General features: G+C 43.2%; 1 protein-coding gene across 7 annotated transcripts; it reads left to right on the forward strand.

Annotated features, from left to right (window-relative positions):
• The first annotated feature begins 348 nt into the window (after positions 1–348).
• On the forward strand, positions 349–21,835 carry CCDC71 (coiled-coil domain containing 71). 7 transcript variants are annotated; one of them, XM_075574438.1, is made up of 3 exons: positions 349–670; positions 16,326–16,421; positions 18,365–21,835. In XM_075574438.1, exon 3 carries the CDS (start codon positions 18,426–18,428, stop codon positions 19,605–19,607), a length of 1,182 nt encoding a protein of 393 aa, XP_075430553.1. In that variant the 5' UTR covers positions 349–670; positions 16,326–16,421; positions 18,365–18,425; the 3' UTR covers positions 19,608–21,835. The 7 variants fall into 7 exon arrangements, with proteins under 7 accessions (XP_075430553.1, XP_075430557.1, XP_075430550.1 ...); XM_075574439.1 differs by lacking the exon at positions 349–670 and adding an exon at positions 2,452–2,470; XM_075574437.1 differs by lacking the exon at positions 349–670 and adding an exon at positions 11,934–12,127 and having other exon boundaries at positions 16,256–16,421.
• Positions 21,836–23,734: the final 1,899 nt, after the last annotated feature.

Below are 23,734 nucleotides of genomic sequence, written 5' to 3' on the forward strand. Positions count from 1 at the left end.
TAATTTTGCAGATAAACGACACCGCGATTATGTCGTTGTGTAGAACTACAGTAATACTTCAGTAATTGCCCTACAATCCATTAAAGCCCAATCATTCCCAATGCCACTGGTTTTGGCTGGGCTGAATACCTTGCATGCTGATTGGGCCAACGTGATCTTTCTGCATGTTGAACAACCAAACTGCAAATTTATAAAATACCACCCCCCCAGATCTGAGAGCCAATCACACGGTGCCAGGAGAACAAAGCCACCCTGGCAATGGACAGCTGAGCTTTCAATCAAGACCTGACACATGCAGTGGGTTTTCTCACCAGCTGCTCTGCAGACTCCAGATTACACTCTCCAGAGAAACCATGAATACTCCCCTTTAGATCCACTGAGCAAGCTGTGTGAGGCCACCATTTCCCTACCAGGATTTAGCAAGGCCTCTCCCTAAACAGCACTGCATCTTATTAATACAGGGGAGTTTTTTTCTCCAAAAACATATTAAAAACTTGTACATTTTTGTCACTATCACCCACACCAAAGAAGATCATTTTTTTTTTTTAAACCACATTCTACAGACCAGGCTTAACCTTCTCCATACTGAAAAAAAGCCAATATGGTGACCTATACAACATAAACATACCTGCATACGCATCCCCTGTAATCCTGGAAGACCTTGTGGAAGGTATTTATAACTTATTTTTTCTATATTTATGGGAATATATAACCGGTGTCAGTCTGTGCATGGTATATACTCAGTTAGGCCAAGCACACACATTTGCTATACATAAATGTGTGCAGGGTAGGTTAATGGATATTGTGCAGTGTAGGTTAATGGATATCGAAGGCATTCACATATGTGATTATAACACCAGCCTTGTTTATTTCTCACCTCCTTTTTGGGGGGTGAAGGGGGGGGGGGGTGAGAGGTTTCCCTGCAGACCAGAGCACCATGAATATGTTGGATTCCAACCCAGAGATGGCTGCATGGATGTCACCAAAACGTTCTTAAACCACTTTGGAAATGAAGGGTACTCTTTAAATACACCATGATGATAACTATTCTGACAATATTATGCTTATGATTCATTTTAGGCGAGAACATATTAGGAGGGACATAGGCAGGAATTTTTCTTCTAAAATGTGTCCTTACTGCATGGTAATGGCCAAAGTTACTTTAAAACAAAGGACCATTTCTCCCCGCCCCCTTTTTTTTTTTAAATAGGTGGGAAGCGGGGGTCACCTGAGTCAATTTCGGCTCCGGTGACCACCTGGTCCCCGAGACACATGCCGGCAGCGGCGCTGCTTCCTGGTTGTTTTAAATCCCCATCACACGCGCCAATAGGAAGACGCCACACATGACGTTGCTGCTTCCTATTGGCCCATGTGACACAGGGGATTTCAACCGCCATTTTGTTTCCCCTGGATGGGAAGGTACAGGTGCTACATTTATAAGTATATATATCTCGGGAAGTAGGGGTCCCCGGACCTAAACACGTTGGGTTCTGGAGACCACATGCCTTCTTCCTATGTAAAATAAAAAGGGGTGGGGGGGGGCAAATCGCTCTCCCAATATCTAGTCCTCCTCTGGTGCTAAGTTCGGAAGCTTCTATTCTAATGAGCTGCAGCCAGACTAATGACCCGAAACAGTGGGAGTTTATGATGGAGAGAATACAAATATCATTGAGGCAGCCATCTTAAAGGTTCCCCAACCACAAAAAAGGCCACAGTATGTGTATTTTCTTGGCCTTTTCTCCCCAGTTCTGCAATCTACTTATTCATTACGATGAATGGACAGGTCTTTAGTAAACATGTTGGGAAATGTTACCGTTAGCCAAGAGGGAATTCACCTTTTTAACCTGTTCAGCGGCCTTATGAGGTTGACTGGATGTCACGAGGAATGCCAGGCCAGTGGCCCTCCGTGAACCTCGTGCTCAAACGCCCGTGTGTAGGGGCGGTCATGACCGCAACCACCTGAGTGTCAGAACCGCAATCGAAATGGACCAGGGCAACGTTCTCTGCCGTTGGGGGGTGGGTTGCGGCCATGGCTGCACCAGTGACCACCTGGTCCAGTCTCGCGGAAAAGGGTTACAATGGGTATGTTGTGTATAATTGGCGCATTACAAAATGCTGCAGGATTCTGCGCTCTTAGAGCTGTGTGGCAACCCACGGTTCATCGTCAGTGTCCTGCTGGTCACTGCGGTTCCTTTATCCCTCCTGCTGTGTTCCTTAAGAAATGAAAGTGTGTGCTAAGCCGAAGAACCCAGCGACCAATCAACAGCACACTGCAAATCTGCTCCAGGCAGTGTGGATACAGCTTAGTGTGTGGGGGAGGAGGAGGGAAGACTGCAGTATGTGTGGGGGAGGGGAGCGAGTATTATCCAGGCACACCGGAAACTGTGGCTATGCCTTTGATACATTCCCCAACTGACAGCACATTACCATTCAGCACTGGTACCCTTCGCCCCGCTGGAAAGCAGAGGAGGTATGATTGAGATTTTCAAATATCCCATATGTATAAATAGGGGGCAGGAGGGGAGCCTTTGTCACACAATGTGGATTGTGCTCTGAAGCTGGTAGGTGGTGAGGAGTGTTAAGAACGTACTTCTTTACTGAATGGGTAGTAGGTCCATGCCACAGCTACACTGCTGAGGTGGTAAGGACAAATACGAAGGGAAATTTGAAATTGGTTGGGGTAGACACCACAGAACCCTGAAAAAAAACAACAAATTGGGTAAAGATCTAAAGTGTTGCAGGGCAATTGGGCACACTGTGTGGGCCTAACAGCCCTAACCGGCCATCAGTTTCTGTGTTCCATAGGTAATACAATTAAAGATCCTGGTGTAGCCCACTTGGTGAGCAATTCTCGTGTGCATGACTGGCTAAAAAAAAAGGAAATGTGGCCCCTGAGCATCTTTTAGCTCTGTTTGCAGCCGAGAGCTGCTTACCACTGGTGTCCCATCCAGTTATGTACCCGATGTCTGTAGACCATGGCTGATGTAGATGGTTCACAATGCTGCTCCTTGCGCCGTACTGAAAACGGCACCAGAAACAGAACCATTGGTGCCTCCGCGAGATTACATTTTTGGGTCGTTCTTTCAGCCGATTACGACCGCGGCTTTTAGGGAGTTGCGGGCAGGGTCTGAACAAAAGAGGACAACGTTGTGTCTTCTGTTTAACACAACGGACGGGGGGGTCACTACTATCATTCACATGGCTATGGAGTTGGAATATCAAGTGGAATTTAGGACCTATATGGTGCTAAACCATAAGGCACTTTATTGCTTCGCATTGCTTACTAAATATGGGCCTTCAATCTTTTCGTGTTTGTCCTGATAGTTGTAGAGTTAAGGTATTGGTTGGTAATCCACAAGTAGTTTCAGTTTCAGTTATTACACTGCCAAGTTACACAATCGGTTCACTTGAATGGATCGGAAGATGTCTTCCAGCTGCCGAAAGGTGCCGTATGGCATAGCACTGATGGAAAAGAAGACGCTTTTCTCTCCGTATCTCTGCTGATCACCCTGTAACTTGGTATTAATAATAATATCATTGCTCCTTCCTCCCCTTCGGCCGCTGCCGCTGTAACTGGAGCTCTGTACGTGCGCTACATTCCACTCTAGTGGTGGCTGCATGAATGTCTTTGAAATGAAGCTGTTTAAGATTCAGACACTAATAGAGAGGGGTACATGCACACAATAATATGGTGCTGGAGGGGGGGTACTCATCTGCCGGTGCACAGGCGGGTCCAGAGAGCCCTCTCCTTGATAAAGGCAGCTGTATACTGCCGAAACGTTGGATTTCTTTGTGGCTTATTCTTTGCATAAGTCCGTGTGCCTGCTTCCCTTGTCTTCACCAAGATTTAGACGCCACATAAACATCAGATCATGTTACACTATTAAAGCAGCAGATACTCCTGCTATTGGGGGGGGGGGGGCGAGGGGGCGGTGGAGGGTGTGTGTGTGTTAAGCTTATCTGGAGCAGCGGGTCCCCAGAGCTTATTGGTGAACCCCAACATCCAGGAGCAAGATATTTCCAGTTCTTTTTTTTTATGCTGGTTTTGACACCAAAAAAACCTACAAATGCTGGACTACAAACACCGCCTGTAGGGTCGCCAAAAGAAAGCAGGGATGTTGTCATCTGATGATGTCACTGCTTTTCTATTGGCCACTGGCGCACGCCCTGACCCCCGTGCCATTCTGAATGGTCCAGCCTTGCCAGTGGACAGCCAGTTCGGCTTGTCCTAATCCGGGGGAGTATGGAGGAGCTTCAGGGGACCCTCCAGGTTCACAAGTAGAATCATTTCTGGAGGGCGCGTTTTTGCTGTGACCAGCTTTCTAGTATTCGTTTTTCATGTCCTTCTAATAGGGAGTATTAGTGGCTCAGTGAGTACAGACACTGAATCTGGAAAACACTGACACTGAGTGTGAAGCAGGGGAACCTGGTTCAATTCCCGGGGTCGGCTCCTTGGGCAAGTCACTTTATCTCCCTGTGCCTCAGGCGCCAAAAACATAGAGTGTAAGCTCACCTGGGCAGCAACTGTGTCTGTAACATTCCTTTAGCATTATATTAAATAAAGTTGTTATTATTATTATTATTATTATTAATAAAATAAGTTATAACTAAAGATGGGCAGATTTGAATCTGCAGGGGATCGCCCGGTTCTTTTGGTCTGCGTATTTCAGCGGATCAATCTCAAAAAGGGGTGATTCATGCTATGCGGATTTTTTAATTATTACCAATACACTCTGGATTCCACAACCCGTAAATGGATTTAGAGAATCCAATCCGCGGATTTAGCGATCCGCTGGCGGATCCTTCAGGATCTGTCAGCGGATGGCTGGGTCCGCGGGTTGGATTCTACCAATCAGAGTCAACCGATTATATCCAGTGGCGGATTTTGATGAACCCGCGGAAATTAAAACCGACCAAATCCACCCGCGGATTTTACACCGCAAAATGGATTTTGGGGCGAAAGTGTGAAAAAGTCAGAGGAAACGGATTTGGGCAGATTCGCTCATCTGTAGTCATTACCAAAAAAGGGCAACTTTTATATAGCGATTGTAGCTCCTAATAACAAAATAAATCCTTTGATTCTTGCGGGGGTCACCCTCACTTTTATCAGTCATAAACTTCATTTTTGGGGGGGAGTTTTTACTATTTAGGCGAAACTGCTGCTTTAATACAATTACAGGGGGAAGCTTCAACACCCCAATGGCAATTTCTAAGGGACCCAACTGTACTAATAAACGGTGATTAATCCGCTCAGATCTGAATACACGTTTGGAATGGACCAAAAGATTTTGCTTTGCTGAACGTCTCTTAGCAACTCTAATGCAACGCTACGTTTTCTTGTGGTTACTAAGGCAAGATTGATTAGTGCTGTCATGTAAAAAGGACGCAGAATTAACACATCAGTGCTTGTAGGGCCAAAATGCCAACTGGTGTGCCAGGCTAAAAAGCAAACTAGTTTATTCTAACCGTGAACCTCACCCTTAGGCTACGGCCCCAGTCTTGCCTGCAGCACGCCCGCCTGGCTCGTGCACAATTTAAAGCCGCGATCGGCGGTCTGTAGGGGAGCGCGGGGTTGGGGGAAAGGGGCCATGATAGGGGGCATATCTGCCCTGCCATTGATGCGCGCCGACCACGTGAACACAGCACGGGAAGGCAAAATTCTTGTCTTCCCTGCCAGCGTACGCGTCACAGCGCTTTGCGCGCCCACACACGCACAGCCACTGGGGCCTGCCCTAATAGAGGGATGTGCTGTGGCGCGCACCCTGTAGCGCGCTGCAGCGCCCACTGGGGACATGGCCATAAGGGGCCATAAGGTGCTTTATAGCTTGACACTGCTTAGCAAACATGGCTACTATGAGTCTGAGCATCACCAGTTGATAAGGTGGGAAGTGCATGCAGTACAGGCATATCCCGCATTAACGCACGCATATATACATACATACCCCGCATTAACGTACGCATATATACATACATACCCCGCATTAACGTACGCATATATACATACATACCCCGCATTAACGTACGCATATATACATACATACCCCGCATTAACGTACGCATATATACATACATACCCCGCATTAACGTACGCATATATACATACATACCCCGCATTAACGTACGCATATATACATACATACCCCGCATTAACGTACGCATATATACATACATACCCCGCATTAACGTACGCATATATACATACATACCCCGCATTAACGTACGCATATATACATACATACCCCGCATTAACGTACGCATATATACATACATATCCCGCATTAACGTACGCAATGGGTCCAGAGCATTTATGTAAAGCGAAAATGTACTTAAAGTGAAGAACTAACTTTTTCCCACTTATCGATGCTTCAGTACAGGTAGGGAGTCGGTATTGCTGTTCAGGACGTACTGACAGGCGCATGCGCGAGCTGCCGTTTGCCTATTGGGCGAGGGGAATTAGCACGTTACTACTATGGCGGTCTGTAGGGCAGAATAAGTGTCCGTACTCGCGAAGCGAGCATATGGACACGGGTATGGGGCTATAAAAAATATGTCCTTACTCGCGAGTGTCCTTAAAGTGAATGTCCTTAAACCGGGGTATGCCTGTATATTTCTTTGAAATCTCATTTTGTGCAATGCAACCAAAATGAAAGGCATATTTAGCAGAGATTGGCTGGTTGGCAGGCAGTCAAGATTACTCTCATTTATGTAGGCAAAGAAGGAGCTCAGACATGCCAACCAGCTACCCACGGATAGGACCACACATGCGATAAGTACAGTGCAAAAAGCTTGGCCATATTTTATCCTCCCTTTGATTTCACAATGAAAATTATCAATCGTACATTGATCACCTCGCACTTACTGGGCTGAATCCTCTAATATTATTTAAACCATTTGGCAAGAAGTTGAAATAGAAATGATCTGTCGCTTTGCTAGTTATATTTATCTCGGAGCACTTTTGTGGAGACATACATATGTATGTATGTATGTATGTATATCAAATGGAAATATTACTGTGTGCTCATTTGCATGTCTTAGACAGGTCTGCACCCCTGCCTTTCACCATTATCACCCAGCATACAGTGCTTCCACTGCAGCAAGGGATTCTGGGAAATTACATGCAAATGAGCACACAGTGCCATCTTTTGCGTCAAAACCATATGGCATGGTCCCTTATAAGCTTATGCTTGCTGCATTGCACAGCTTTTGAGCACAACCTGGGTTAAGATGCATAGCCAGTAAACGTACCCACAGACAGCTGTTTAGACATGATATATATATATATATATATATATATATATATATATATATACTGTATATGAATATATATATTCATTACCCAGAATCCCTGGCTGTATGCTAAGCCAGGGGTGCTTAACTCCAGTCCGCTAGCCCCCCAACAGGTCAGTTTTTCAGGATATCACTGCTTCAGCACATATTGCTCAATCAGTCCCTGCTTCATCACTGGTCAAAGACTACCTGTGCTGAAGCAGATATATCCTAAAAACCTGACCTGTTGGGGGGTGGGGGGGGGGGGGCTTGAGGGCTGGAGTTGAGCACCCCTGTGCTATGCGATAATGGAGAAAGACAGGTTGTAGATCTGTCTGAGATATGCAAATGCACCACAACGAGTATTTTTATTTATTGTGTATATATATATCCTGGAAATAGAAGCATCAAAGAAAAACCATGCTGCCTACAACAGCGCTGTTCATCTCCTTGACAGCAGTATCGGGCTGGGAGCAAGCTGGTTATTAGGCATGCATAATGGGATCAGCAGTATTTAAATGCCAGGTTCTTATGCTCTAAACTATTTGCTTTATAACTTTGGTTCCTTTCCAGTGCAAATTCTGCAAGGCCAGAAACGAGACTATAATTGTATATCCCTAGAAGATAAAATAACATCCTTTTACAGCCCATTCTCCTGACAATACAACATGCTGCTGTATTCCTTTGGACAGAGAAGACTTGCAAATGAGACTTCTTGCTTTGGGTTGATTCACACACCCTGCCACTGGTATGTGATGGGTGTTTGTTTTCAGAATATACCGTACAAGTTTGCATTGAAAATTTGTCACAAGCGTAGACAATTAAGATGACACCCAAGAGGTGTTACAAGTTTACATAAATCGAAGGAAAACGTGAATGGCTGGGTGATAATGTAATATGAATTAGTATCCTTTCTTCTACAATGTGACACATCCAGTGCTGAGCCCTGGGCTAATTTCCAAATAGGAACCGCAGATTCTGTGGGAGACCTATACATGCCCTTTGAAAGGACCCAATTGTTCCCAGTATTGGGAACGTATCCAATATTTATTCATTAACATACTGAGTTTAGGATCCTTAAGCACCATTGTAAAACCAGTTTAAAGGAAAGAACAAAGTGTAGCAGTGTTAAGAAGTGATAAAGGAAACAAATTATATGTTACCATTTAGACATTAACACCTAATAAAATGGGCATAATAAAATATTTCTTGTCCAAAAAGTGTGACGTGTGCACACAGAGAAACAGCATTGTTTGGTTAATCAGTGAAAAGAATGTACTGTATGTTTTTTTTTTTTATTAACAAAAGGAATGAACCATATTACTGATAAAAGTAAGGATGCCATTCAAGAATTAAAATATGTAATCTGTGAGAGCAGCAATCGCTATTAAAAAAAACAAAAATCGTGCATCTTTTTGGAAATATAATAATTAAAACCGATTCATGAAAACTGTATATTCTAAAGTTAGTCAGAGCGAAAGGTGAACCCGCCAGACAGCAATGATTCTTCTTGTGGAGCTGATAAAAAAAATGGAGACGCTTCTCATTTTACCCACAAAGCACTTAAAGGGATTCCCACATAACCCCATAAAGTACAGTAACGGTGTGGGGGCCCTTACTACAATCCCCCAAAGGGCTTTTAAAAAAAAAAAGGGCAGTGCCGCGTTACATAAAACCGCCACGGAGAAGTACTCCACAACGCCTTGTGAAAAGGTCAGGTTGTCATAAACAAGACATTTAAAATTACATTCTGAGTTTTCACCTCTTTTGTGTGTTTTATGTGACTAATTTCTTAAAAATCTGCCCACCTGCGAACATTTCAGTTTCATAAAACGAGATGCAAAGCGCTGCACGCGTTTCTAATATGTCACGGCAAAAAGATGTCAGTCACGGAGTTGGAAGGAGCAATTGTAGTGTGCTAACCCCTTCACTCCTGGAATGGCCTTCACAACGCAGTTCAGTTCTGGAGACTCGCTGTTTCCTATCTTTTAAAATGATTTTTTTTTAAAAAGGGTGCCCAAAGGGGGAAATGCTCATTTTTCACAAAAGTGCTGATTCTTAATAGTGAGGCTCACCTTTAAAATCTAAAAGGCCACTCACGCTAAAAATCAGTGTGACTCAGTCCAACCCAATGACTCGCATCAAATCAGCAAGACTGGTAATGGGTTGTTTTGTTGCCCTATGAACTAGCATAGGGTGCTCAACTCCAGTCCTCATGAACTGATTCAGCCACCTGTGCTGAAGCAGGGACTGATTGAGCCATCTGTGCTGAAGCTGAGATATCCTGAACACCTGACCTGTTTGGGGGCTTGAGGACTAGAGTTGAGCCGAAAATGACCACTTGCCAAAACCTGCCGATTTTTTTAGGTCCTCGTTAAGAAGCCATATCCGTTTTTACATAATAATTGCAGCAACTATGCAAGCACATCTGTAACTACTTAAAGAAGGATAGAAGAAATATTCAAACACCCTAGCCCCATATTCATTAAAATGCTAAACTTTAGCGCATCCCAATTGTTTGATCGTGCTAAAGTGCAGCCCCTTTAACAAGGGCCTTAAGAGTCCATGATTTTGAGAGGAACAATTCCAGCAGGCAACACCTCTCAACTACAAAACTCGCCTGGAAAGGAAACTCAACCAGTGCCCATTGTAAAGTGTTCTCCACCAGAGATATAGTCCTAACTCCAGAACACTAAACCGCTTGTTTTGGTCATTAAATCCCAACCCCTGTGTTTCCCGTGGCCAGCCACGCCTGACAAACACCGTAACAAATATAATTTCGGTTGACCTAGACTCCCCAAATCTCAGTCATTGGGAAATTCCTCTAGTTTCTCACATCCTTGGCTCAGACTGAAGGTGTAAGTGTTGAAATGCTGCCTTTGATAAAGTCAACAACAGTTAGAATCCCAGTGTTGGCTTGTGACCTTAGGACAGCGGTGTGCAAACTGGGGGGCGTGACCCCAAGGGGGGGGGGGGAGACTGAGAGCATGGGGGCGCTGGGTTTAGAGCCCAGCCCCGCGCTTCTTCGGGGGAGCTGCAGGGCCTCTGCAAACCTAACTTACCTTGGCTCCGGCAGCTTCTCACATGGGTCGGCATGGCAACGCGGCATCAAATGACGCCGCGAGGTCATGTGATGTCACGTTGCTATGGCAACGTGACGTCATGACGCCGGTGAGGGGGTGCGGAGGTGAGGGAACTGCCGGCAGGGGGGCGAGGGAAAAAAGTTTGCGCCCCCCTGCCTTAGGATATAATTTGGGCCCATATGTACTAAGCAGCGCTACTCTATGACACCTTCCAGTGCTGGAAGACACCCCATTTAAATTGACTGTAAGGGTGCCATTGTCACTGAGCGGTGATGGAAAGTGTGTTATGGTGTAGCGCTGCTTAGTAGATAAGACCTTTTATCACCCTGTGCCTCCGCTATTAAATTGTAATCTCTTTGGAGCAGCGATTCATTGAGACTTAGTCTATGTACACAGGGTTACCAGCTTCTATTGAAGGCTAAACCGGAGACTTTTTGCAATTAAATACAACATTTTTGAAATGTATTTATTTTATTGGTATTTATTTCACTTACCTAGGGTGACCGGATGTCCTGGTTTAGCGGGAACAGTTCTGACTTTTTCGGACCCTGTCCCGGTTTCTGGCAATCGGCGACTGCGCATGCGCGAAGAGCGCCTGCTGACCGCGCATGCGTGATCGGCACTACCCAGCTGCTCGTGCGCATGCGCAGTCAGAACATGCCGATCGCGCATGCGTGAATTTTTTGTCACGGTTTTTGCCGGGACATATCTGGTCACCCTACTCTTACCTTCAACGGCTGCGGCATCTCCTCCTACAAGGTCCAGTCAACATGGCTCCGTGATGTCAAATGGTGCCGCGTTGCTATGACGTCACGGGGTCAAGTTGCCATAACAACGGCACAACTTATGGCGCAGAAACGTCATGTGATGTCCCGTTGTTATGGCAACATGACGCCGTGTGATGCCAAGCCGCCCTGGCAACGCAATGCCATTTGACGTCGCGGAGCCATCTTGACAGGACCGTGCAGGGGGGAGATGCGATGCCGACGGCCCGGAGATTTCACTGGTTAACCTGTAGCCCCGCAGATGCGTGGCCGAAAACCGGAGTGGTGGCAACCCTGTGATGTGAGCACCATTACTACCATACACACGGACAAGGTGTTATCCGATTTAGCCTTAGGCTGCGTCCATGCTAGCGCTGAGCGCGCGGCGCATGCTGAGTTTAGTTCCTGCAATTTAAACTGTCCCGTCCCAGCTCAAGCTTGGCATTTGGGGAGACATAAAAACACTCATCACGCCCCCCCCCCCCCCCCCCCCCCCACTCGCAGGACACCCGGCGCTCATGCTTGGACAGTTGGTGACATCACCGCTCTCAAGCATGAGCGCGGTCAGCGCCAGCGGGGACGCAGCCTTATTCTTGTGTGGGGGGGGGTTAAGTATGTTTTGGACCAGTACCCCTAAACTCCCACACTTTTTTTGGGGGGGGGGGGTCCTACATAACAAAGGAAATGTGGGTGAGGTGGCAGACTCTGGCCGCCCGCTAGGGGGCAGTGAAACGTTTGTAAAAAAAAACCAAACAAACAGCTGGGGCGTCGTGACCCGTGACGTCCGACAGGGGGCGGCAGCGGCGCGAGCATCCCCGGCCGGAAGCGGGGCGGCACTTCCGGCGCTCGGCGGGGCGGCCATTTTTTAGAGCAGCGGAGGCCGAGTTTGGGGGGAGTGAGACCCGTGGAGCAGCGGACGCCCGGCGGGTAACTCTCTCTCCCTGGCGGGTACAGGAGGGGCAGTGCCAGGCAGCGGGTGGTGTGTGTGAGAGCCTGGGAAGCGCTCCCGTGCAGGTAGGAAGACCCTGCCACCTCTCCGGGAATCCCCGCCTTCCTTACCAGTCTCTCCGCCTCCTCCCTCCGGGGCTCTGAGGGGGGGGAGGGGCGGATGTATATTAGGAATTACCCCGCCCTGGGATATGCCCCCTGAATGAAACATTTAATCAGACACGTGGGAGCCAGTAACATATATAGATATAGCTGATAGATACATATACAGACTGTTTATGTGTTATATGTATGTGTTATATGAATGTGTTATATGTATATTATATATATATGTGTGTGTGTGTGTGTGTGTGTGTGTGTGTGTGTGTGTGTGTGTGTGTGTATATATGTATATATATGTATATATGTATATGTGTATGTGCGCATGTGCGCACACATTTGTGTATGAGAGATATATAGATCTCGTACACATAATATATTATTTGTGTGTATATATGCACACACATTTGTGCATGATATATACACCCCGTATTGGCCCGAATATAGTATAGCCTCGCACATAATACGACCCTAAAGTTTTGAAGGTGTTCTACATGAAAAATAAAAGGTGTTAGGCTGCGTGTTATAATAAGAGTACAGTTTTTGGAAGGACATTTTTAGGAAAAAACATAGCACTCTATTCAGGCCAGTACGGTGTGTGTGTGTGTATGTATATGTATATATAAGGTCGAAACGGCTGTCTGTGGGTGGGTTTTCTGGCTATGCATCTTAACCCTGGCTGTGCTTAAAGCTGTGACCATGCAGCAAGCTTAAGCATATAGGGAACCATGTTAAAAATGGTTTTGAAGCAAAAGGTGACACTGTGTGCTCATTTGCATGTCATTTCCCAGAATCCCTTGCTGCAGTGGAAGTGCTGGGTGATAATGGTGAAAGGCGGGGTTGCAGACCTGTCTAAGACATGCAAATGAGCATACAGAAAATTTTCATTTGAAACACACACACTCAAAACGAATAGACAATACAGTTCTGTGGCTAACAAAATGCTTTTATTTGTGCGAGCTTTCGGGTTACACTGATCAGAGTATCTCAAAAGCTCCTGCAAATAAAAGCATTTTGTTAGCCACAGAACGGTATTCTCTATTCGTTTTTGAGTATTAAACTCGGCTAACACGGTACAGATACCTCCTACATTTATATGTTATATGAAACCCTTAAGCCAATGCTCGCTGTTTTAAACACAGCTTAGCATTGACTTAGGGGTTCCATGTAATAATGGATTTAAGACAAAAGGGGCACAGTGCCCATTTGCATGTCATTTCCCAGAATCCCTTGCTGCAGTGGAAGCACTGCATGCTAGGTGATAATAGTGAAAAGCAGGGTTGCAGACCCGCCTAAGATGGGAGCGCAAACTTTGACCCGCGCCCCCGCCTGCTCGCTCTCGAGCCCCCCTACCTGGTTTTGCGGCATCACGTGAACCCGTTGCCATGGAGGTGGACATGTGATGTCACTCCGCATTACACCACGGCGTCATTTGACGCCGCGTTGCATGGCGACGCGTCAGAGCAACGCGTCTGAACCCCGCCCGGTAAGTGAGTTGCAAAGGCGTCATGCGATCCCCCGGCATTTAATTTAAATACATTAGGGAAGAGTGCGGGGCCACTGCAACTGCCCGCGCCCCCCTAAAAAATCCTGGGGGCGTGCCCTCACTTTGCACACTGCTGATCTAAGACGTGAATGTGCTCATAAGTAATATTTTTATATGCTATACGGTGGAGGGTTTTTAGTCACCATTTCACCCACCATAACCTAAAAAAAAAAAAATGTATATGTATGTGTAAATATCTTTCCACCTACAGTTAATACATACACACAATGCTCCTAAAACATTTATTTATTTATTGTAACCCCCCTTTATACATACACTCCGTGGTCCTTAAACCATATATACATATGTGTTAAGGGAAGCTTTAAAAAACCGAGTGAGCATCTTGGGCTGCTAATTCTAAGTCCTTCCGCTTCTGAAATTGGAGAGTTTTAGGTACCGAAGCAGCTTTTTTTTTTTTTTTTTACTTGTGGAGAACCATTAAAAGTAACTTACATTAGCATACACATGACACATTTGGACAAACTGTTTTCTATTATTAAAGAGGCTATTCACCTGGCCGGCAGGGTAAATAAGCCGCTTTTGCAGCATTGATTTAGAGGCAGCAGGATAAATAACGGACTTGTTCAGCCTAAATCTTATCCTGACCCGTATATGCCATGATAATCTGGGAGAAAATCATTAACGGATAAAAAAACGAAAATGGAGGAGGTCATGGACAGCTGGCTGCCGGTTAAATAGACCAGTGGTTTTCAACCTTTTTCTTTGGTTATAGAGCCCTATAGTTATGTTGTGAATTTCTCCCTCTCTCCCAACCCTCTCTAATAGCGCGTCTGAGATCAGATACATTGTAAGGAACCCCAACCCTCTCTAAAAGCGCGTCTGAGATCAGATGTATTGTAGGAACCCCAACCCACTCTAATAGCGCGTCTGAGATCAGATGCATTGTCAATTCATCTGTATTTGGTACAATTTTCAAATGACCTGGAAATAGCAGGGAACCCTTTAGGGATCCAGAGATAAAAGTGACAAAGGCGCTCAACGCTGGATCCTTTCAATATGGTGGTATAAGTAATATACAAATAAACAGGATGGGACAGGGGGATATTCTGATTGATGTTTGTAGTAAAGTCCCCAGACAGACCAATACTCCCTGAAGGGCAAGACAAGGGCTGTGAAACCCAGTCAAACCCTCATTGGGATAGATCCTGGACTCACAATAATAATAACTAACTGAAGAGAATAATGAATGATACTCACAGATGCCCCTTTAGTCCCAAATCCTGATGAGCGTGCAGCCAAGTGGGATGAGATGAAACAAATCTTCACAGACAAACAAGAGAAAAAACTGGCGCACAGCCAAGAATGGGTCCCAAAGATATAATAAAATCTTCTTCTTTATTGAACCATCTAAAAAATGGGAGGTGAACAGCCTCCTACGCGTTTCGTGTGAAAACACTTTATCAAGGAGCATGTACAGTGACAAACATTAATGGTTTATATACACAAATCTAAATACCCGTTTTCGCGCCAAAAGGTAATGACGTGGACACGCCCACAATGCGTGATGACGTCACTCACCCGTCGGGACGGCCCCCACCTATCCCACAGCGTCTAGAAGCCGGAGAATAGTCCCCGCCCCCTCCGCGGCACGCAAAGCTCATGGCGGGAGTATAACACTGTCCAGGTCCTGCCCGTCGAACCTACGGCGAGCGCGGAAACGGAGGATTCCGTTCGCTGCGTCATTGCCATAGGCGGCTCCCCGGCAGGTCCTAGGCTAGACCTCCCCCCAGCTCTGGGACCCGGTGAGGGACGGGGAAAGTAAACTCCCACTAAAAACACGATGGCCAATGGGAGCACGCCACAAGGTTTTCTACCCAGCAACAGGTGATGACGCGGGGCGTGTTTGCCCCTTGAGGCGTGCTCCCATTGGCCATCGTGTTTTTAGTGGGCGAGTGACATCATCACGAATTGTGGGCGTGTCCACGTCATTACCTTTTGGCACGAAAACGGGTATTTAGATTTGTGTATATAAACCATTAATGTTTGTCACTGTACATGCTCCTTGATAGTGTTTTCACACGAAACGCGTAGGAGGCTGTTCACCTCCATTTTTTAGCTGGTTCAATAAAGAAGAAGATTTTATTTTATCTTTGGGACCCATTCTTGGCTGTGCGCCAGTTTTTTCTCTTCTTTGTCTGTGAAGATTTGTTTCAACCCTTTAGGGATGACCGTGTAACCCCTGTGGAAAAACACTGAAATAGACACTATTTAAAAAAATAAACACGGTAGCCTGCAATTTTGTATTTCTGTGTTTTTATATATAAAAATGTTGAGTTTTTTTACACATGGATAATGCTAAAAATCCATGGATAGGTGTATTTTTCCATCTAATTGGAGATGCTAATATTCTTGCGCAGGATCTCCATTTTATATTGGGGTCTGTATGACGGAGTCCTGTGTTTACATGCAAATAATCTCCCAAGGCAGCCAACCAAATTAATGTCATGCTTGTGCTTTGTATATCAGTTAAAAAAACAACAAGCTAAAGAGTTTAACACGTTGAGCTGTTTTTTGTTTTTCTTGAACAGTTTATCGGCTTATTACCAGAAAGGTGCTATGTTGCCCAATTCCAGCCAATCCATGCATTTCTTTTATTAGGGCTCCTGCATCCTAGAAAAAAATGACCATGATCACAATAAAGATGTAGTTCCTCTTAGCACCAATCAGTCAGCCGCCAGCCATTTGGCCCCTAAGGTAAGTGGGTTAACTGGAGGTGTTTTAGGGTATGGGGTTATGCTTTTTAGGGTAGGGGGTTAGGGTAATCGATTAATGTTACCCTTTTTAGGGTATGGTTAGTGGTGTTATGGTAAGGGGTTAAGGTTTTTAGGGTAAAGATTAGCATCGGGGGGGGGGGGGGGGGAGGGAAGGGGGGGATAGGGTAAGTAGTTGAGGTTATCTGTGGTGGCTGGCACCTAAATGTCCCAGGCTGCTAAACGGCAGAAGTGACAGGTCCTAGGCCGCAGTGGAAGTGGTGTGATGAAATTTTATGCAATTTGTCTGGCTCATGCCATCCCTGCTGAAAAACACACTTGTTAATGAATGGGAAGGAAGTTTTTTTTACATGTGTTGGTTTAGTGGATATCCCTAGGTTTGTTTACATTTGTTTGGCAAGCTGTAGTGAAAAGAAACTTAATCACAGACAATTCAGAATGCTTTTTTTGTGAATTACCTGTAGAACAAATATTTTGTTAACTGTATTTTGTGAACAATAAATAGGCAATGCAATTTGTATTAGTTTAGTATGGGGAGTGGCACTTTCTTATTGTCACTGTCCGATATGGCCCAAAAAAATGTTTGCTACTTTTTGGGATTTTAATTGAACAATTTATGTAACAGAGCAGTCTGCACTGCAGATATCCCTTAGCTGATACTTGCTGCTGGAAAATTTTGACGATAAAATATAATTTGCATAAGTTTGACAAGTAAACTTTCTATAAATTATTTGTATTGAGTTTTTTCATTGCACTGTAACAGTGATGAAAGGTATTTTCCTCAACTGTTACCTTGAAATCACGGAGTTAGTTGGTGCACAGCCGCCTCAAAGGTTTAACTTATCACTCAAGTGAGTGCTGTTTAAAGCTGCAGTTCAATCAATATCCTGCATGTGTGTTTTTTTTTAATAAATCAGTTCTGTAGTAAGAAAAAATACTTTTAGCATTTTCTGTTTTTAAAAATACTTTTAGCATTTTCTGTTTTTAAAAATACTTTTAGCATTTTCTGTTTTTAAAAATACTTTTAGCATTTTCTGTTTTTAAAAAAACAACTTTGAAAGACCAATTTTCTTGTATTCTATTTTAACAGCCATTTGCTAAGGCACTGCCCCTTCATGTCCTGTCACAAGCTCTGGCACACCCCTTTGTCAGCCCTGCCCTCCCTCTAGCACATGTCAATGCAGGATTGCTCGTGAATATTCATGAGCTTCCACTGAGAGATTGAAGCAGAAGAAAAACAGATCCCTTCACTAATTATGTCACCAAATTTCGCCTATCAATACATGGAGAACGAATTGACCTGCAGCAATACAGTTCTTTAGGTAATTAGAGATTGCACACAGGAAACTATTGAAGTAAAAAAATAAATTTAAAAAAAAAAAAGACTGAACTGCAGCTTTAAGGTAATTACATTTGATAAATATAAAGTTTGAGATAACCATTTTTCTGGAACATGAACAAAAAGGTATTAATGTATGCATTATGTACTCCTGAACAGAACATGCTATTTCGGTCCTTACAACATTTAGCCATATTAAATTATAATAATTTAAAGACGATATAAAAATATGATATACAAAGAAAACAGTCTGACTTTGTCCTTGCAGTGCCTAAAGTCTGAGTGACGTTTAATATACTTGTCGTTAGAAAAATAATCCCCACATTTTTTGATATTTAATTCAATTTGTGTCTACACATGAAACTACAACTTCCAAACATCATATTAAACAAATCCCCTTTCTTAGAAGAGCATACAAAACTGGAATCTGAGTCCCAGAAAAGGATAGAGGTCACACTAAGCCTGGCATATGGACCAGGCTCTACTGACTTACAATCTTGTGACTGCCATTGTATGTTCTAACCCTAGTAAAGTGTGCTAGCCTGAAGTTTGATATTTGCTAATTGTGTTTTCACATTTCTTTTGAGGTTTCCAACGCAGGGTTTTCACTGTTTTGAAACTTGCAAAAGCTTCTTGCAACTTAATGCCATGAATGTTGAAGTGGATCATATGGAAGAAAAGGCTGTCCATTCTTGGTCAAGAATCTCGTCTGCAGGGCAGAGGGCCCTGGAGGAAGCCCTGAGGGTCTTCAATCCAATGTCTAAAGACCTTACAGACACAGAGACACAGCTGGTGACTTTTCTGCAGGGACTTAGAGAGGAAGGCTACCAGCCAACCATCCTTAGCAGCAAAGATGTCTATGGCTACAATTCCACAACCGCAGATGCTCCTCCTCAAACACCATGTGGTTTAAAATGTACTCCAAAAATGACTGCCACTGTATCGGTAGCCTCTAAAACACAATCAAAAAACGCAACTAGCAAAGTGTCCAGTCCATCAATGGCTATCTCTGTAAATTCAACTAGAGTTCCATCCAAACATTTGCCGAGAGGTTCCACAAACCTGTTGTTGAGCTCTTTGAAACAGACTGGATCACAAAAATCAAAGGTTTCAGCAGTAGGCTTCCCATCTAATATGTATCCCGGTGTTTACCCTGCCATGAGACTGTCTGTTGTTCTAGAAGCATTGGTTCCATTTAAAGCAACTGCATCATCTTTGCGAGCGAAACTTAAACGTCCTGTAGTAGTTGCATCAAAAAGACAATCTTCAAAGGGAAAGAGCACCAAATGTTCATCGGGACATGTAGAGGCCAACACGTACAAGTGTTTAATTAAAAAGACACATTCGACGCCTGGCAATCATATAAAAACTCTAAATGGGATAGTCCTTAAGGGGCCTAATGGCAGGATTTTAAAAGAGAACAATGCTTGCAAAGCCTCCGGGATCTTGAATGGGCGTTTTTTGGATAACTCCTCCCAGAACTGCAATGGCATAATCCAGACAAAGCATAACAACTCGACTATAAAGAAAGATGTGGTTGGTAAAGTCCAAAGTAAAGATGGGAAAAGCCAACAAGGTGACACCAGTAAGAAACGAAAAAGAATGGACGATGTTAAGGAAACTCCACCGGAAAAACAAATGAAAAGTTTCGTTCCGCAGCAGGACAAGTCAATCCCGAGTAAAAATAAATACAATCTGCTGAAATTTGTCGTCATCAAGGTGGACAACTTCTCTTCCGACGACGAAGTCAGGCGAAGAGCACAAAAGATCCTTCAAGTCAATCTATCGCCGGTAATCAGGATCCGACCCTTGCCACACAACGTTCCTTAAATGTGGTTTGCTTTATTCCGAGGATGAATTACTGCACTCTTTCACGTTTCGGAGCGCAGCAGAGTGGTTGGATGTAACACGTGATGACCTTGGACGAACAATATTTGGAATGCGAGCTCATTCTGTGGCCACTGTGTCATTATTTAACAGTATCTGCACATAAACCTGAAGAACGCACAGCCATGTGTTTGAGGAAAGTAGGCAACTGGTGACCGGAATATTTTGGAAGTCGTAAATTGTGCTCTTTGATACATGGCAATATGTATATTTTGTGCAATAGTTGAGAACACTTTCATAAGGTATATGCACTGTGATATATTGCTCCTACTTCTGAATTGTAAATTTGCTCATATCTTTTTTTTTTTTGGGAGGGGGGGGGGGTCTTATTCAATGTGTCCATGACCTAAGAACTGTTATAGGCACTTTATTTCCTTTTTTGCAGTCGTGATTTTTACTTCTGTGTCTCTTCAGTGGAGAAAAAAGGCAGAGCATTCTCTCCTAGTAATGCAGTTTGTAGAGCCACCTCAATGCCATTCTTATGAAAAAAGCTACCTTCTGTAAATATAGAACGTATTACATTTTTTCTATCTTCTTTTGCTACCAAGTATTTTAAGATATTTCATTACCATAATTTAAGTTTTTCTATTCCCCTTCCCCCACCTTCTCCCCAAAAAAACATTCACCATGAGTTTCACATGCAAACTGTTTCACCATTTTGATGCCCTCAAAAAATCTCTACTTTTAAATGTACTCGCTTGAAAATTCATATAGGTGGAAGATATCGTCCTTGTGTTAGAGAAAAGTTCAGTTTAATTCAACTTGATGGGGCTAAAGTCTTCTCCAGCACTTGGAAGATGTCTTCAGAGCATATTCAATTAGCCTAAGGCTGCACTTATAGTGCTAGCGACAGCAACGCCGCGTCAAAACCAATGTATTGACGCTGTCGCGTGCGCTTATAGTGGGCTTGACGGCTTGGTCGTGATCGCTGGAAGTCACTTCAATTTGATTTTTCCAGCGCCTGTGCCGTCAGCGTCGTGTCGCTGTCGCCGGCACTATAAGCGCAGCCTTGGTTTCTCTCTATTTGTGTAAGCTGCTAAGATGTCACATATGACAGCAATAGCATATGATCACTGCTGGATATATAATGCTATCCCTTGAAGACCTGAAACCGGCATTCCTTAAAGTGGACACCTTCTGTGCCCCCAATTTTTTTTTTTAATGTATTGATGAGCTTTGCCCCGATCATGAGAATTCATTCATCTTGTGTAAATGGTCAGCTTTTTGAGTATTGTGTTTTATGCAAAATACCACCAGCCTTGAAGTTCTTGTTTCCTAATGCCAAAAATGTAGAAACATTCTTCACTTTGGTAGTAGAGGCGAAGATAAAAAAAAAGAAAGAAAATGATCATTTAACCAAAATGCAATGGCTTTTTGGGCATCACAGAAGATTGGGAATCAAGGCACCACCTGGTACATTCCCTATGTATATCGTCCAATTCATGTTTTTTGTTGTTGTAGATACACAGATTATTTTGCATTGACAGAGAATAGAGAAGAAATGAAAGTTGTGTAACTGTTTTTAAAGGTGCAATCCATCCTAGAACCAAAGTGAACTGTTTCCAGTGACGTGTAAGGGGTCTCATCTATTATTATATATAAAAAAAAAATGTAATCCAACTTCCCCTTATCTTTATTGGATCTCTGATGAGGACGGGGTGGGATAAAGGGAAAGAAAACACTTGATTGACAAATGCTTCCCCATTCAGTGACGCCTAAGAAATTCAACTGGCTAACTATGTGGGATTTCAGCTTTTAGTAAACCTTGTTATAATGCACTAAAAGTATTGATACATTTCCCAGGAAGTAAAAAGTATTACAAATATTTCTGAGTAAGTTGCATTTTTAGATGCATGAAAGTTTTAACAAATGTATGTAAAACTGGCTTCTCTACACACACTCATTGGTGTTTTTTTTTTTGTTTTTTTTGAAGGATTACATATTTCAGTAGAACAAAAAATATTTTAAGTTAAAAATAAAATGTGCTCGTTGGGAAATTACTGAATAAGTGTATTCCTACCCTTTTTTTAATTACATTTGCAGTTTTGTCGCACTCTGCTGTACAATATAGCATTTCAAATGAAACTTTTTCTATTTAAGTTATAATGATGCTGGAGCCCAAAAATGTGGAGTGTTTGATGGAAAATTAAACTTTGGCAGAATTGCAGTAATTTACATTTGTTTTTATTTTATACATTGATTAAGACTGACTTTACAGCAGCGTACGTAATTGACAGTAGCTTATAGCGAACGTCTAAATGCAAAGAAGTCCAGAAATGTTTTGTTTATTTAAACTAAACATGATCATTTTTTATTATAACCTTGATTTCCAGCATAACATTTCCAGGGTAAGATGTTTTATACGACACTGCTGAGCTGTTTAATTGGCAATTCGATTGTGCAAATAATTCACTGTTGGTTCTGAGTTCACTTGTCATCTTTGCCTTCAGTGACGGTTACACCAGAGCTGAGAAAGACATGGAGCGTTTGCTGTGTGTTGGTATTTTGTGACATTTCTAAATTTGCACTGAAGTTTTGATTCCTGAAGAAGTTTATCAAAAGTCAATGTTTATAATGGATCAAACTACATATCAAGCATAAAAACGTACCGCTAGCATGGTAAATCTCTTCGGGTAAGTGAAGGCGATTCGCGGAGGAACTTTTAAGGTGCCTTATTTTAGGCGTTGTTGAAGACTTGACCATTCACAAATGATAAATTCTTGTAATTGCTCTCTGTGGTTCAGAAACCTCTCCTCCGGACCAAGAGCCTGACCAGGTTTTCAAGGCAGCCACTCTACATGCTATTATTAGTGTGCACCCCGTGTGGCAGTGCTCTGGTGTTTCCTGTTAACTACTGGGGCTGGTGGTCTCAGAGGAGAAGCTTGAAAGCCGGTAGTATGCAATTTTGGGGATTAAATTAAAGGAGATTTAAAGAAGAGAAAAAAAATAACTCAACCGAAATGCTCTACTAATCTGCTGGGGTTACCTTTCAATTTTGCCCCATTTCTACCCCCCCAGCCCCCCTGACAAATTTACAGAATTGTAAGAGCTTCATTAAACTTGAATTTGTACACACTTGATAGTTTTTCAGAAGAACAATAGATCCCCCTCTAACTATTTATTTAAAGACCACCAATTCGGTACATCTGATATTTCAATACACACTGTGACTAATATTCAAATGACTAGTTTTGTTCCCTCATTTGCTACTATAGAGAGCAGCAGTATTAGCTATTTTCCTCTGTAACAATATTGTTTACTTCTGTAGAAATGGATCCACTTGCTTTTCAGTGTACAATTTAAAACATTTTTTTTTATTGCGCATTTGATTTGAAATAGAATTTGTTTTGTAAGAATACTCCTTTTTTTTTGTCGCTTTTCAATATTTGTATTTTTTGTGGTTGTGTAGTATCAGCAGTGTGCCTACATGTTTTTTTTTTTTTTTTTCCAAATAACAATAATGGTAAAATACAATAAACAGTCAGCATTTTTATGTTCATTTCACATTAACCAGTACGAGGGATTTTCATTTTTCACTGCATTCTAAAGAAGAAAAAAAACTCTTACTGTAACTTTAAAATATTTTCCTTTAGTCCACTTTGTTCTTTAAAAGCATTTTTTTTCTGTTTTATATGAAACAAATTCTTCTTTGACGCTTGTGGTGATTGGGAAGACGGACAGCCCCCGTAGATTTCCTGATGTGCCTGTTTCTGTCCGTCTTTCATATAACTGTGTTTGTGTGCTGCTATCGGACCTGGTCAGTGGCAGAGATGCATCCAATGTGTTGCAGTTCCCTCTGGCATTGCAAGGGTTCATTCAAAGAAATATCAGATCTAGCATGTCCCATGTATTTAAAAAAAAGGGTGAAGGCAATATACATAGGAGAGGTAGTTTGAGGCCTAAAAGATTGGTTATGGGGCCCTTTCTGAAGTGCCTGCCTTGTATTTATTGTTCAGCAGTTCACATTTGCCTGTGGTAGTTGTATTATGGACCCTTACTTAACGTGATTTCATCTTGTTTTCTGAATCTTATCTAATGTTTGATTTTGTAATCTGAAAATGGAAAAACAA

This window comes from Ascaphus truei, chromosome 17 (genome assembly GCF_040206685.1).
Source record: "Ascaphus truei isolate aAscTru1 chromosome 17, aAscTru1.hap1, whole genome shotgun sequence".
NCBI lineage: Eukaryota > Metazoa > Chordata > Amphibia > Anura > Ascaphidae > Ascaphus > Ascaphus truei.